Genomic DNA, 16,141 nt, shown 5'->3' with positions numbered 1-16,141 from the left:
ATTTATTACAAATAGCATTTTTGTGTCCTGGGCACTATGTTAATCATTGATAACATCCTTGTGAGGTGGGTTCTACTATTAGTTCTATTTTACACACAGGAAAAAAAGATAAGGCTTAGCAAAATTAAGTTTCCTGGGATCAAAGATTAGGTAGGTGGTAGAAAATGTATTTGAACCCAGGGCTGTCAGCCTATGTTCCAATATCTAAGCTATGCTGCCTCTTACTGTCATGACCTATTAAGTTTGATACTTACTATTCTCAGTATGTTAAAGAAATTATTATCTATAAAAATAGGTGAAGAAGAAAAAAAATCAGTCCAGCATAAATGTCATTATCCCTAGCATACTGTGCAATCTTTATTCTCATTTCACAATGAAGAGAGTAGCTGACAGGGAAGATTTACCCATTTACCTTTTTTGAGCACATCGGAGCAAGCCACGTCCAAAATACACTAAAGACATAAAGTTTTCACAAATTTCATTTTCTTGGATCACCATCTTCATCACCAGAAATTTATTCTCAGCTTCTATATAGTCCTGTAGCAACATAAAAATGGGTTTGGCTAGTGTAAAGGCATATTTTTCTTTTACAATCAACAAGGGTTTCCCAAATTAGAGAACCTAGGGAATACTGATCCAGTTAATACTAATCCAGTCTTTTGGTCATTTATTCACATCTCTGATCCTAGCAGCTCTGTATGTGATTGCATAGATAATGTACTCAGTTCTTAAAATATTTACTTATAAAATAACTTAAGACATTCTTTGACTAAAATTTCAAAGTGAACATTAAAATAACAACAATAATTTTTATTTCTAAAACTGACAAATATTACTAGCTAAAATAACGGCTTTTCTGATGACTATTGGAAGTATGTCTTCATAATTCTTGCTAATTTTTCTTTCTAATTGGAGTACAAATCTTCCTAATTTTTCAAATAGCAAGTAGAGAGTATAGATTTCTGAAGACAAAAAGTAAAGGAAATACCAATGTTGCAAAGAAAATATGAGAAATCATTAAAAACCATAAAAAGAGAATGTTAGATTCAAAAGGACCCTTAGAAATCACCTAGTTAAATTCCATATTTTAACTTTTTGCACTTTATTTTATTAAACAAAGAATGTGAAATAAAATTCATGTTTTACAAAAGGGGTACGATTAGGACCAGAGAGATTAAAGTACAATATAAAAATGGATTAAAATGTGTAAGTGAAAGATGCTAAGCAATTTTCTGCCTTACACAAATGGTGTTTAAAGGATAAATAAAATAACTGAAGTTCTAAGCTAAAATTACGTTTCCCCTATCAACATTTTTTATTTTCACAAAATAAGTCTTTGGCGGAATTATTCTATATTATAAACATATGAAAGGAGAGTCACTGAACAGTTTCAATTTTTAGAGGATTTAAAAAATCAACGTTTTAATTTGCTAAAGTAAGGTCAGTATATGTAAAAAGATTTATAATGGGCAAATAACAAATGCTACATACCTCTTTCTTTCCTCTTTCAGTGAGTGCTACTCCATACAAAAACAGTAATGTCAAATAATAACCAATATTAATCTGATGTGCCTATAAAGATAAAATGTATTTTAATTCATTGTTTAGACTAAGCTGCTTCTAACTTTAGCAAAATTAATTAAATATCCCAGGCGTATTTAATAATTATTAAAAATAGTAAAATTATCATTATGTTGTCAATCATCTAATAATAACTACAGAGAATGCAGTTTAGATGTATCTGATAATCTGACCCAGAAGAGGATAGTCAATAATCCTGAAAAAAAAATGAGAGTTTGATTAAAGAAAAGTAAAAGCAAATGCCAGCGAGATTTGTTATATTAAACCTTTCAAAAATTCTCTCACTCTCTCTATCACTTACAATATTTCAGGTATCCACCATCCAGCTTAAAAAATTCAACGATCTCTTAAATCAGTCTTTTATTGTCCATATATGTATTTTGTTATAATAGTATAAACATAAAGCTTTTAACTTCTTCAAAGAAAATTAAAACATGAGGATATTTCTTTCATTTAAAAATGGTCTATGCCAAATTATAGAGATGGAGAAAAGATTAGTGAGTAGGGAGAGAGAGGAAAGCAAGGGGTGCACGTGACTATACAGGGGTAGCGTAAAAGAGATTTTTTTGTAGTGATGTGATTAGTTCTTTTATCTTGACTGCAGTCATAGTTACACAAACACTCATAATAAAATGATATAGAACTATACACACCGTGCATAAAAGTTAGCATAGCTGGTCTGAGACTGCTGTCCTTTGAAAGGCCTTGAATGCAAGACTGACCCACTACTAGTGTCTGGGACCTTGGATTTCATGAACGTTCCCACTGGTCTCTGACTAACAAGGGTGACTTACTGTGCCTGAATTGTTACGCAAACAATGTGGTTTATGCTGAAAACCTGAGAGTTCCTTCTGGGAGTCTGGAATTTTTACACATGCTAGGGCAAAGGGTACCTACATGACAGACTCCTAATAAAAATCTTGGGCACCAAGTCTCTACTAGGCTTCCCTGGGCAGAAACATCATACACATTCACGTGTTGTTGTGTTTTTGTTGCCCCTCTTTTGAATCCATCTAGGACCTCTTTAGGGTGGTGTATACCACCTTCTAGAACCCTAGTCCTCAGAGTCCTGAGTAAGAGTGATTTTTTCACATGCTTGTTTGTGTGTCATTATAACATGGAATTTGGTGTCTTACGCTACCTTGTGTGTTGCCTGGGTAGTCCTTTCTTGAAGATAACTAATCCATCACCTACATGGGTGTAAAACTTCATTTACATTACTGATCCAAATTATTCAAATAACTGATTCTTCCTTTCACCATGTTGTACTATTGGTTCTAATTTTTGATGCAAGATTTATTTTCCTCAGAATTTTCTATTTATTTCTACAGTATCATTTGACCTTGAATGTGTAATTATATCTTATCAATTTTATCTCACATTGACAGATAACAGCTGTACCAATTTTTACAAATACAGAAATATCAGAAGAAAGAGGAACTGATTAATAATTAGGAGGAAAGGAAGGACTCTCCATTTCTAATTGAGAAAGCTCATTTTTACTAGTTCAAGTTTCTCTTTAAGATGAACAAAATTTTATGGTAGGGAAGGGGACTAGAATAGGCTTATTAAAGAAACACAGTCATAAGAAAGTACAAGACAAAAGAAGGAAATCAATTTATATGTACCTTTCTCTAGAGGTAAAAGAGGAAAATACAAATTGACCTACACCTTTAAAGTTAGCATGCATTAGCCATTCTCTCATTGCAAAATGTTGTCCAAGTCCATTATTTCAAACTTTCAAAAAGAAAACACTTACAGTATAATTAGTAGCTTGAATGTTCCTAAGTGCTGCTTCCACTTGTGTTATCAAGAAACGTAAAGTCAAAGCAGGAGCAATTTCCTCCCCATTCTGGCTGTTAGCAGCAACTTCTCTCTATGCAAAATTATTCAGTTGAAAATGTCCTTAAGTTAGAAAAAAATCTACATATTTTTATTATACAAATAATACATGTTCACTGTTGAAAATTTGGAGTATAGATATAAAGATGGTTTTTAAAAAATCCACACTACCAGATACAACTGTTCTTATATTTGTTTGTTTAAGTAGTCTGGCAAATCTTTGTAACTATTTCCTCAAAACACTTAAAAGCATTCCTATACCTGCCAAGGGACTGGCAACCTCCACCACTCTTACTTCAGGGAAAGTGGCAATTCCATTTCATTCTCATATGTTTTGTTCTCTAGCATAACTAAAATCTTCCTGCCAACTCTGAATGTGTGGTAAGCAGGAAGCTAGCTTTAAAACCAACACCAGGATAGGTCATCTTATGCTGCAGTGTGGTTGGAACCAAGCTAATATATGATTTATTATGTACCATAGTTTGATATTCACATGGATGAAATGAAGGGAAGGACTATGTCTTATATTTGGGTCTATCCCCCGCTTGTGCCCACAAGCGCTTGGCTCAAATTACATTATTTGTTTAATGAAGTATTATCTGTGAAGTATTAACTTACACATTTTTAACCTGGTTTCCAGTATACAATACTTTCCGGTTTTTCTCCTAGCTAACTAGATGCTTTACTTTAGTCTCCCTAGCATGCAGTTTAATGAACTTCTCCATCAACACATTTCCAAGAAAAAGTAATCCACTGTCATGTTTTTAAACAATGTCTACATACAGTTTCCAAACTTATATTTCCAGCTCAGAACTGTCACCAGAATTCCAGACTCATATATTTAACCACTTATTTAACCATATCTCTTGAATTTGAAAAGGCATATAAGAAACATAACACTGAAGTTCCACCTCTGCCAAAGAGTCCAGATGGTTTCAGATAAACCCTCTCAATGACAAAAACTAGAAAACCTGGAAGAGGGGCCCTGGTAAACACCTAATTCTTTTGGCTGAGACTCTGAAGAAATATTCCCTAAGAGTGTCTGTTTTGATTCTAATTGGAAACAGACCCTAACACAAGGTTTTGAATGCACATAGTTTATTTGGGACGTGCAGAAAATAATGATAGGGGAGTGGAGAAGTGACACAGGGAAGGGAAAGCAGGCTTTAAAGTAATGGATGTGTTATTAGGGCAGTTACCCATGGTGGGCAACTGGGGTTAATATAACAGGGAAACTGAGAAAGAGTAAAAATACAAACCTCAGTATTACCCAACTCAAGGGGAAAGGTAATTAGGATATTTATGTAACAACTCCCAAGACTAATTGAGTGAGTGCTTTCTAGGGTGAAGAGGGAGTATTAATCCCTTGAAACTTCTGAACTGTCATGAGAGTACAGCCCTCTGCAGTTATAGGGAAAGAAAGGTCTGAGTCATTCCGATGCAGACACTGAAAACTGGAAATTGTGCAGAGCGTACTGAAACAACAGAAGTCAAGGGGTATGGGCAGGGCACTGACCGTATCTGCTAGGAAAGGTAAACCATAAATAGACCCTTCTTCACAAAGCAAAAGTAAAGTTTGAAATCATCTCAATCCTAGCTGAATAAACAGGTCTGCTAAAAAAGCACAAATAAGAATTACTAAGAAATATTTTGCCCAGTTTTTCTACTTCTTCTGAAAGGAAGGTTGCTCTAAACCAATCCAGGCAGCCACTGCAAGTAGCAGAATTCTGTATTTTCCTTTAGACGACCATGGAATGTACATTAATGTTTTCATGTTCACATTCACAATCTGGTTGTTTTTACCTTCTTTCTTTTTCTTTGAACATTCTTACCAGGCATTTATCAATTTTATTGTTCTTTTCAAAAAACACATTTTGGCTTTATTGACTTTCTCTATTATGTGTTTTATTCTATTTTATTACTTTTAGTTAATTTTATTACATCTTTCTTTAGACTTTGTTTTTAATTTGCTGTTCTTCCATTAACCTCTTGAACTTTATATTTAAATGATTGGTATTCAACCTTGCATCTTTTTCTAATATATGCATTTCAATCTATAAATATTCCTTAAAGCACAGCTTTAACCTAATAACACAATTTTGATATATACTTTTTATTCAGTTCAAAAATTTATTAATTTTCACTGTGATTTCTTCTTTGACCCATAGGTTACCTAGATTAGAGGTAAATATTTTAACTTAGAAACAATGGCTTTCTAGTCTATCTTTTAGTTATCGATTTCTAAGTTAGTTATACAATAGTTAGAGAACATGCTCTGTATGTTTTTATTCTTTGAAATTTGATTAGGCTTCCTTTGTGACCTAGTATATGGTCAATTTTTTTCAATGATCTGTGTACACTTAAAAAGAATGTATATTCTATCTATATTCTAGGAAATGTGTATACACACACACACATACACATCAGTTTACAGCAAGTTTGCTACAGCTCTACTAATTTTCTATCCATGTTCTATCAGTTATTCAAAGACTTATGTTATATTTTCCTACTTGGATTGTTGATTTATCCATTTCTCCTTTAGCATTATCCTTTTTTGTTATCTTATCATACATAAAGGTTATATATGTATCTGGGTCTACTTTTGGAATTTCTCTTCTATTTTCTAGACTTGTCTGTAGAGTAAAGAGCAAGTAACACAGTTTTTTTAGTTACTAGAGCTCTGTAGGTTTTAATATCTAAGTGGGCAAATGATAAGCCCTTCTCCTGTGTAATTCTCTTCACAATTTTCTCGGCTATTCTTCCTTTTATTTGCCATTTAAACTTTAGAATTAGCTTTTAGTAATAACAATAAAAAATCCTTTAGGCACTTTTATTGAATTATATGACATTTGTAGATTTCAATTTCAGAAAAAAAATTGAGAGCTTTATCATATTTTATCTTCCTACATGTACTGCTTTCGATTCGGGTCTTTTCTTTTAGAGATTTTAATTTATTATTTTAATACAGTATTGATTTCTAAACTTAATATCAGTGTGTGTGGGTATCTGCTTGCACATTCCCAGACCTACCCCCAAAGATTTTGATTCTTTGGGACTAGTATGGGGTTCAGATAGTCTCAGGTAGGTGGCTTAAGAAAAACTTTGAGAAATACTAGTTTATAATTTTATATATGCCGTAGGTGTTTTCCTAAGTATTTTACCTTTTTCTATTGCTATTATAAATAAGTACTTTTCTTTCATTTTTACCTATAATTGACTATTGTTTGCATAAAAAGGCTACTGATTTCTATTTATTATTATTGTTTTGGGTGATTTCCAAAAGATAAGAGGAAAATGGTAGCATTATTCCATCAACTTCAAACAAGAATTCATACTGTGGTAAATCATCTCAGTTTAAGTTATAATTGTATATAAAGTCTTTGGGTATTTCAGAGTTTGTTTGGCTTAATAGTACTATTTAATAGTACTATTAAGTACTATTAGTATTATTTAATACTATCTAACAGTAATACTATCTTAATAGTATTAATTTCTTTCATGAAAATAATTAATAAATTTTTTTTCACAGAAAAGGCAAATGTGGCCTTTTCAAGACACCTATGGTGTTTTGCTCCTTTCCCCCCAATTATCTGCTACAAAGATAATTGGAGCAGATCACTTTCTTTAACTTTGGAAAACTCCATTTAAAAACTGATACCTATCTTATTTGGAAAGTTTCACAAACTATTATCTAGGGAAACTATTGTTTGTAAGATAGAAATTACAATGTAGTCTCTAGAATATTTATTTTACTCATGATTCTAAAAGTTTTGAACATTTTTATTTTTCATTTTTGAAAAATTCATCCATATTTTAAAAATTAGGAAAACCGAATGCAGTCCCCTATCCCAGAGTACCGTTATGCGTTATTTATAGAATCAGAATAAATAATAGACCTTACTATCAACAGCTTAGAAACTACTAATCAACATTCCTACCATTATTCTTCAGAGGCTAGCACCAACTAACTCTATTTAATTAATAAAAGTCTACAGTCAAGCTTCACACTAAGCCCTTCACAAGCAGTAAGAGGGAGATTTCAAGACCTTAGCTGCACTGTTATGGTTAAAAAAAAAAAGAAAGAAAAGGGTTATTATAAAAAAAAACACATATATATTGATCTTTGCTCCTACTTCCTGCTAATATTTGGTCTTTGACCATAGTTGCTGACACAGAGCTCCTAAAACCTTTGGAATTTCCTGAGTGATAGAAGTGTGAAGTTTCACTCCCATCCACCATTCCCAGAGATGGGAATGGGACTAGAATTTGAATTAATAACTGATCATGCCTACATAACGAAGCATCCATAAAAATCCTAAAAGTAAGAGGTTTGGAGAGCTTCCAGTTTAGTGAATACATTCATGGGCCAGGAGGGTGGTATACGTCCCCTCCCCTGGGACAGAAGTTCCTGCACTCAGGACCATTCCAGACTTTGACCTGGCTATTCATCTATATCCTTTACTATATACTATATTATGTAGTAAAGTGGTAAATATAAGTGTTTCCCAAGTTCTGTGGGCTGTACTAGCAAATCACTGCAACCAAGAGGAATTTATTAGAAGCCCAATGTATAGCCAGTTGATCAGAAGTACTGGGGACAACCTAGGACTGGCAAATACTTCTGAAGTGGGGTCGGTCTCGTGGTACTAGGTCTTTAACTTGTGGGGTCTGATGCTGACTCCAGGTAGACAGTGTCAAAATTGAATTGATTTGACAAACCCCCAGCCAGCCTTAGAGAATTTATCAGTGTGGGAATACCCACATTACTAGTACCCACATTACTAGTGTCAGAGTATTTTGAGTGTAGTAACAGTCTGAGAATAAGGGAACATAAAGTGTTTTCCTAGATACTAACATACAGAGAGCTATACTTCTGCCTCAAAGAACAAATTATGATCTTACCTGCATACTTTGGAAGGAAAAATCTTCTTGTAAAAACTTCTTAATGTGAGGGACCACACCTTTTGGTAGAGTATTAATTGCAGTCAATAACTTCTTCACCTCTGATAGTAGGTTAACAGGGACAAGATCAGCAGGTGAGTCCTTTTCCTGTTCATCCTACAAGACATTATTAAAAATTTACACAATTATATTTACCTAATATTAAAATCAGCCAAAGTATTTAGAAAAATGAACAAAGTGCCTTTACAGACTATATGTAGAGCACTGTGACAGACTACAGAAAATCAAGTAAGATTAAGACATTCTTCCTGCTCTTAAGGAACTTAAAACATTGCAGGAAGTTTAAGGCCACAATTCAAGAAGCTTTAATATCAGGAATGTCATTATAAATTCATTTCAAAGTTATAAACAAAGTGGAAATTCAAAGGTGGGAATAATGACACCTTTTTTTGTTACAGGGCGGTGGGATACGAAACATAAACAATGTTAGGCTTAAATGTGAGCGAGGCCTTGAAAAATAGTTGCTCTTGAGAAATACGAGGTATGTATTGAATTGTTCCATTTAAAGCATAATAAATGCTAAGTTTAAAATATTACATAAATTATTCTACTAATAATATGAAAACTATTTCTAATAGTGGTTTTTACATTAGTTGTAAGGAATGGGTGGGCAATAGAAATGAAAAAGGGTCCTGGAACAGATGAATGATGGCCTTCCTTAAACCTTAATAAGATACCACAGCATCTACACCCTGCTGAAACTCTGAAAGAATAAATATTTTTCTGCTGATCTCTGAATATCAGCACAGCTTATTACTGCAGAGGCCACATAGGGCCTGAGTCACTGAAAATGCCCTGGTGTGAGGTGACTCTGACTATAACTAGGAACCAATAAAGTCCATTGCACAACTATCTATCCACTCATCCCTTCTGAATTTGAGTCTTAAATTAAGATTCCTCCATCTTCAACAATATCCAACAAATACATCTTACATTTTATAGTACTTCATTATATGAAAATTACATCCAAAAATGTAGAAAAACATTTTTCTCAATGAAGGGTATATAAGTGTATGTCGTACCATTCTTGCAACTTTCTGGTAGGTTTGAAATTTGCCAAAAAGTTAAAAAAAAGAACTTCCATAAAGTCACTAGACAAAGCCTGACAAAGAATGACTACTATCAGTAATGCATATATTTCAAACTAAAGGTCAATTCTGCCATCAAATGTTACCACAGAATCATCTAACAGTAATTACTAACTTGATACACAAGCAAGATTATGACATATATAAAATCTTTTCAACGGGATATTATAAGCATCATGCTTGTTAAATATATCTTATACATACAATTTATCTTATAACTACAATTTTTATTTTTTAAGTTAGTTGTCAAAATATTTGTTTTTTTTCCTTTTCTATTTATTTATTCATTTTATTGTGTCACCATTTTTACCCCACCAGCCACCCCAACCTCCCATCCCCACCTCCCACCCTCAAACCTATCCCCCTTTGGCTCTGTCCATGTGTTCTTTATACATGCTCCTTGATGGCCCTTCCCCTATTATCCCTCTCCCTCTTCCTCTCTGGTAACTGTCAGTTTGTTCTTTATTTCAATTTCTCTGGTTGTATTTTGCTTGCTTGTTTGTTTTGTTGATTAGGTTCCACTTATAGGACAGATCATATGGTATTTGTCTTTTCCACCTGGCTTATTATTTCACTTAGCATAATGCTCTCCTGTTCCATCCATGCTGTTGTGAAGGATTGGAGCTCCTAATTTCTTTCTGCTGCATAGTATTCCATTGTGTATATGTACCATAGTTTTTTGATCCACTCGTTTACTGATGGGCACTTAGGTTGCTTCCAACACTTGGCTATTGTAAATTGAGCTGCTATGAACATTGGGGTGCATAAGTTCTTTTGGATTGGTGTTTCAGGGTTTTTAGGGTATAATCCCAGCAGCAGAATTGCTGGGTCAAAGGGCAGTTCCATTTTTAGTTTTCTGAGGAAATTCCATACTGTTTTCCACAGTGGCCTCACCAGTCTGCATGCCCACCAACAGTGTACTCAGGTTCCCTTTTCTCCACAACCCCTCTAACACTTGTTTGTTTTGTTTATGATTGCCATTCTCACTGGTGTGAAGTGGTATTTCATTGTGGTTTTAATTTGCATCTCTCTGATGGCTAGTGATGCTGAGCATCTTTTCATATGTCTCTGGGCCCTCTGTATGTCCTCCTTGGACATGTGTCTGTTCAGATCCTTTGCCCCTTTTTTAATTGGATTGTTTGTCTTCCTGGAGTGGAGTCATGTGAGTTCTTTATATATTTTGGAGATCAAAACCTTGCCTGAGGTATCATTGGCAAATATGTTTTCCCATATGGTTGGTTCTCTTTTCATATTAATGCTATTTTCTTTACCCATGCAGAAGCTTTTTATTTTGATGAGAACCCATATGTTTATTCTTCCCTTTACATCTCTTGCTCTAGGGGATATATGGGTGAAAATATTGCTGTGTGGACTATCTGTGATCTTCCTGCCTATATTCTCCTTTAGAACTTTTATGGTGTCACGACCTATATTTAAGTCTTAAATCCACCTTGAATTTATTTTTGTGTATGGTGTAAGTTGGTGATTGAGTTTCAATTTTTTGCATGTATCTGTCCAGATCTCCCAACACCATTTGTTGAAAAGGCTATTTTTACTCCATTTTACACTCTTGCCCCCTTTGTCAAGTATTAATTGACCTTAGAGACTTGGGTTTATGACTGGGCTTTCTATTCTGTTCCATTGGTCTGTGTGTCTGTTCTTATTCCAGTACCATACTGTTTTGGTTACAGCAGCCTTGTAATATAGTTTGATGAGGTATTGTGATCCCTCCTATTTTATTCTTCTTTCTCAAAATTGCCACAGTTATTTGGGGTTGTTTATAGTTCCATATAAATTTTTGAAATGTTTGTTCTATATCTGTGAAATACGTCATTGGTATTTTAATAGGGATTGCATCGAATCTATAAATTGCTTTGGGTAATATGGACATGTTGATGATGTTAATTCTTCCAATCCATGAACACAGTATATGTTTCCATTTATTTGTGTCCTCCTTAATATCTTTCTTCAGTTTTGTATAGTTTTCTGAGTACAGGTTTTTAATTCCTTGGTTAGGTTTATTCCTAGGTACTTTATTTTCCTTCTTACAAACAGGATTTTTTTTTTTTTAATTTCTGATTCTGATCTTTCATTGTTGGTATACAAAAATGCCTTCAATTTCTGAATATTGACTTTGACCTCTGCTGTTTTGCCAAACTCACTTATTAGGTCAAGCAGTTTTTTGCTGGAGTCCATAGGGTTTTCTATGTTATGTACACTATCATATCATCTGCAAACAGTGACAGTTATACTTCCTTCTTTCCAATTTGGATGCCTTTTATTTCTCTCTTGTCTGATTGCTGAGGCAAGGACTTCCAGTACTATATTGAATAGAAGTGGTGAAAGTGGATACACTTGTCTTCTTCCTGATCTTAGTAGGAAATCTTTTAGTTTTTGCCCATTGAGTATGATGTTGGCTGTAGGTTTCTCACACATGGCCTTTATCATGTTTAGGAATGCTCCCTGTACTCCTCCTTTGCTGAGTGTTTGTTATCATAAATGGGTTCTGTACTTTATCAAATGCTTTTTCCACATCTACTGATATGATCATGTGATTTTTGTCTTTCCTTTTGTTTTCGTGATGTATTATGTTTATTGATTTGTGAATGTTGTACATCCTTGCAGCCCTGGGATGAATCCCACTTGCTCATGGTGTATGATCTTTTTAATGTATTGTCAAATATTGTCAATGTTTTGCCAATATTTTGTTGATGATTTTAGCATCTATGTTCATCAGCAATACTGGCCTGTAGTTTTCTTTGTTGTGTCTTTATCTGCTTTTGGGATTAGGATGAAGTTGGTTTTGTAAAAAGAATTTGGGAATCTTCCCTCTTCTTGAATTTTTTGGAATAGTCTGAGAAGGATAGGGGTTAGCTCTTCCTTAAAAGTTTTGTAAAATTCTTCTGTGAAACCATCCAGTCCAGGGCTTTTGTGTGCCAGGAGTTTTTTGATTAATGCTTCAATTTCATCAGCTGTTATTGGTCTCTTCAGGCTTTCTGCTTCTTCTTCATTCAGTTTTGGGAGATTATATTTTTCTAGAAATTTGTCCATTTCATCCTGGTTTTCAGATTTCTTGACACATTATTCTTCATAGTAATTTCTTACAGTCCTTTATATCTCTGTGGTATTAGTTTTAGTCTCTCCTCTTTCATTTGATTTTGTTTATTTGGGTCCTCTCTCTTTTTTTCTTGATGAGTCTGCTTAAAAGCTTGTCGATTTTATCTTTTCAAAGAACCAGCTCCTGGACTTACTGATCCTTTGGATTATTGTTTTAGTCTCCATGTCATTTAATTCTGCTCTGATCTTGGTTATTTCTTTTCTTCTACTTGATCTGGGATTTGTTTGTTGTTGTTCCTTCAGTTCTTGTAGATGAATGGTTAGGTTATTTATTTGAAATGTTTCTATCTTTTTTACGTAGGCCTGTATTGCTATGAACTACCCTCTCAGGATTGAATTTGCTGTGTCCCGTAAGTTTTGGACTGTTGTGTGTTCGTTTTCATTTGTTTCCAGAAACTTTTTGATTTCTTCCTTATCTCATTAACCCATTCATTGTTTAATAGCATGCTATTCAATCTCTATGAATTTGAGTGTTTTTGAGTTTTTTCCTTGAGGTTGGTTTATAATTTCAGTCCCTTGTGGTCAGAGAAAATGCTTGATATGATTTCAATTTTCTTGAATTTGTTGAGGTTGGTTTTGCGTCCTATTATGTGGTTTATCTTTGAAAATGTTCCATGTATATTTGAAAAGCATGTGTACTTTGCTTTTTTGGGATGACAGTTTTTATATATATAACTGTTAAGTCCATTTGACCTAGGGAGTTGTTTAATGCCACAATATCATTGTTGATATTTTGTTTGGAAGATCTATCCATTTTTGACAGTGGAGTGTTAAAGTCCCCCAGTACAAGTGTGTTGCTGTCTATATCTTTCTTGAAGCCCTCCAAGATTTTCCTTATATATTTGGGTGCTCCTATGTTGGGTGCATATATGTTTACAAAGTTTACATCTTATTGATGGATTCTTTCCTTGAGTATTATGAAGTGTCCTTCAGTGTCTCTTTTTATGACTTTTGATTTGAAGTCTATTTTGTCTGACATAAGTATTACTGCTCCAGCTTTTTTTTCTCGTCCATTTATTTAGAATATATTTTTTTTCCCAACCCTTCACTTTTAGTCTGTGTAGGTCTTTTTCTCCGAGGTGGGCCTCTTGTAGGCAGCATATGTGTGGGTCATGTTTTCTTATCCATTCAGCTACTCTATGTCTTTTAATTGGAGCATTTAATCCATTTACATTTAAGGTTATTGTTGATAAGTATTTATTCATTTTCCCCTCTTTGTACCTGTGTTCCTCTCTCTCACTCTTTTCCTTCCTCTTCTTATAGCGGCCCTTTTAAAATACCTTTCAAAGCTGGTTTAGTGGAGGTATATTCTTTCAGCCTTCTTTTGTCTGGGAAAATCCTTATTTCACCTTCCATTTTAATTGAGAGCCTTGCTGGATAGAGTAGTCTCGGTTGCAGGCATTTGCTTTTCATTACTTGGAATATTTTTTGCCATTCTTTTCTGGCCTGAAGTGTGTCTGTTGAGAAATCAGCTGCTAGCCTTATCAGAGCTCCCTTTTTATGTTACTTCTGGTTTCTCCCTTGCTGCTTTTAAGATTTTTCTCTTTGTGTTTAGAACTTGGTATTTTAATTATGATGTGTCTCATAGTAAGTAAGCCTCTTTAGGTTCATCTTGATTGAGACCCTCTATGCTTCCTGAACTTGCATTGTTTTCCCCGTCTCCAGGTTCGGAAAGTTTTTTGTCATTAGTTTTTCAAACAGGGATTCTATCCCTTACTCCTCTTCTCCTCCTCCTCGTATTCCTATGATTCAAATGTTGTTGCATTTCATGTTGTCTTGGAGTTCCCTTAAGCTATCTTCATATTTTTTTAGTCTTTTTTAGTGCAGCTGCTCTACCTGGGTGTTTCTTTCTACCTTGTCTTCCAGCTCACTAATTTGGTCCTCTGTTTCATCCAGCCTACTTGCAATTCCTTCTAGTTTGCTTTTTATTTCAGAAATTGTATTCTTCATTTATTCCTGGTTCTTGTTTATAGTTTCTATTTCCTTTTTTATACTGTTGTAGTTCTCACTCAGCTCCTTGTAGTTAGTCGTCTTTGAATTCCCTGGGCATCCTTATGACCATTCTTTTGAATTATCTATCTGACAGTTTGCTTGCTTCCATTTCATTGGGCTCTTTTAGTGGGGGGTCTTCCATTCCTTTTGATTGAAGGTTTTTTCTTTGTCTCCCAACAAGAGTCATTTAGGTGACTCTTTTTGTTTGTTTCTGTGCTTCCTGATGCTCTGCTTTGCTAGCTGTCTTTATAGGGTGAACTTCTGTGGTAGGAGTTCTATGGGATTCAGTGATGTGGTCTCTTTGATCTCCTTGTCTGGATGTTCTAGGGTTGCTCTTTCTTCTCCTTGTGTTTGAGTTCTCTTGTTGTACTTGGGTTTTACCTGTTGGTGTTTCCTTTGTTGGTGGGTTCTCTCCTCCAGTGGGTTTACTGGTGTACACAACTCCCACCTTATCTTGTATGTGATCAGTGGCAGGCTGAAGGCAAAATGGATTAAGACAGTGGGAGAGTATTCTATGGCATTTAAAGTACCAACTAGTATAAAACAGATTGGAGATCCTTTTGAGAAGCACAGCAATAACCATGATGTTTCACCCAATTAGCCATTTTGATAAAGGTGAAAAAGAGATAAGACTCTTACTAGAGGGGAGAAGGAATGCGAGCTGAATCCAAAAAACAGAGTGCGTGTGCAAGGTTAGATGGTAAGATACAGTGGGAGTAAAGGATACAAACTAGGTGTGGTGTGCAAGAGAACAGAGTTAACCAGAACAGTAATAAAGCTCAGGAAGATAATGAAATGGACCAAGATCAGAGAGGGGTGCTGTGCAGTATTTACAATAATATAGAACAACGATTATTTATAATAATACTGAAACAACAACAATATGATAAGAAATATATGATCTGAAAGAAAAGAATAGAAAGTAAAAGACCAAGAGTAGTGTACTACTGGAATACGAGTGAAGTAAAAGAAGAAAAATTAAAATGCAATCTGAAAGAGAGAATGAGGAAAAACAGTCACACAATGCAATTAAACAAACACACAAAATGAAGAAAACTAAACAGAGGAGAAATAAAAAATTATAATCAAATAACAGAAATAAAAATATTGAAAAAATAATAATAAAAATAAACAACAAATGCAAGCTCTATAGTATAGCAAAGTGAAACTGTCTCAGTTTCTCAGTTTTTGGCGTTAGCCTTGTGATCCCTCTCTGGATCTATCTTTGGTTCTTTCACAGCTCCAGGTCTTATTGTCTCACACTTGGGAAAAGATAAAAAGAAAAAAAAAAAGCTTCCTGCTGACTTTAAAACTGCTATACGACTTCCGCTGGTCTTCCTGGCTGCTGCAGGCAGAGGGGAGCGGGGCTTTGCTTTTCCCCCGACCTATGGTTTTGCTAGGATGGGGGTAGGTCTGGGCTACAATATTCTCAGGTGCCCAGCCTCCAGCCCAGTTCCTCCATGCACTGCTGGGCCCCCACTGTCCATGTGGGCCAGGGCAGCAACTTTAATCCACCAGTTGTGCTGCCTGGAGGTGGCTTAGTAGCAACTTGCACCCCA

The 16,141-nt window shown here is 34.7% G+C and overlaps 1 protein-coding gene across 6 annotated transcripts in view; it reads right to left on the bottom strand.

Annotated features, from left to right (window-relative positions):
- Positions 1 to 16,141, bottom strand: part of DZIP3 (DAZ interacting zinc finger protein 3) — a 103,861-nt gene that overhangs the window by 71,499 nt on the left and 16,221 nt on the right. For 5 of the 6 annotated variants that reach the window (XM_053918344.1, XM_045185964.2, XM_045185966.2 and 2 more), the window contains 4 exons: positions 8,326 to 8,481; positions 3,341 to 3,457; positions 1,492 to 1,572; positions 413 to 537 (listed from right to left, as the gene is read on the bottom strand). In XM_053918344.1, coding sequence (XP_053774319.1) covers positions 413 to 537; positions 1,492 to 1,572; positions 3,341 to 3,457; positions 8,326 to 8,481 — 479 coding nt within the window. The remainder of the gene's footprint in view (positions 1 to 412; positions 538 to 1,491; positions 1,573 to 3,340; positions 3,458 to 8,325; positions 8,482 to 16,141) is intronic. The other variant, XM_045185965.2, reaches the window with a different exon arrangement.

This window comes from Desmodus rotundus, chromosome 2 (genome assembly GCF_022682495.2).
Source record: "Desmodus rotundus isolate HL8 chromosome 2, HLdesRot8A.1, whole genome shotgun sequence".
Taxonomy (NCBI): domain Eukaryota; kingdom Metazoa; phylum Chordata; class Mammalia; order Chiroptera; family Phyllostomidae; genus Desmodus; species Desmodus rotundus.
Note: the sequence above shows the minus strand (reverse complement) of the source record. Positions and strands in the feature narration are given on the sequence as shown.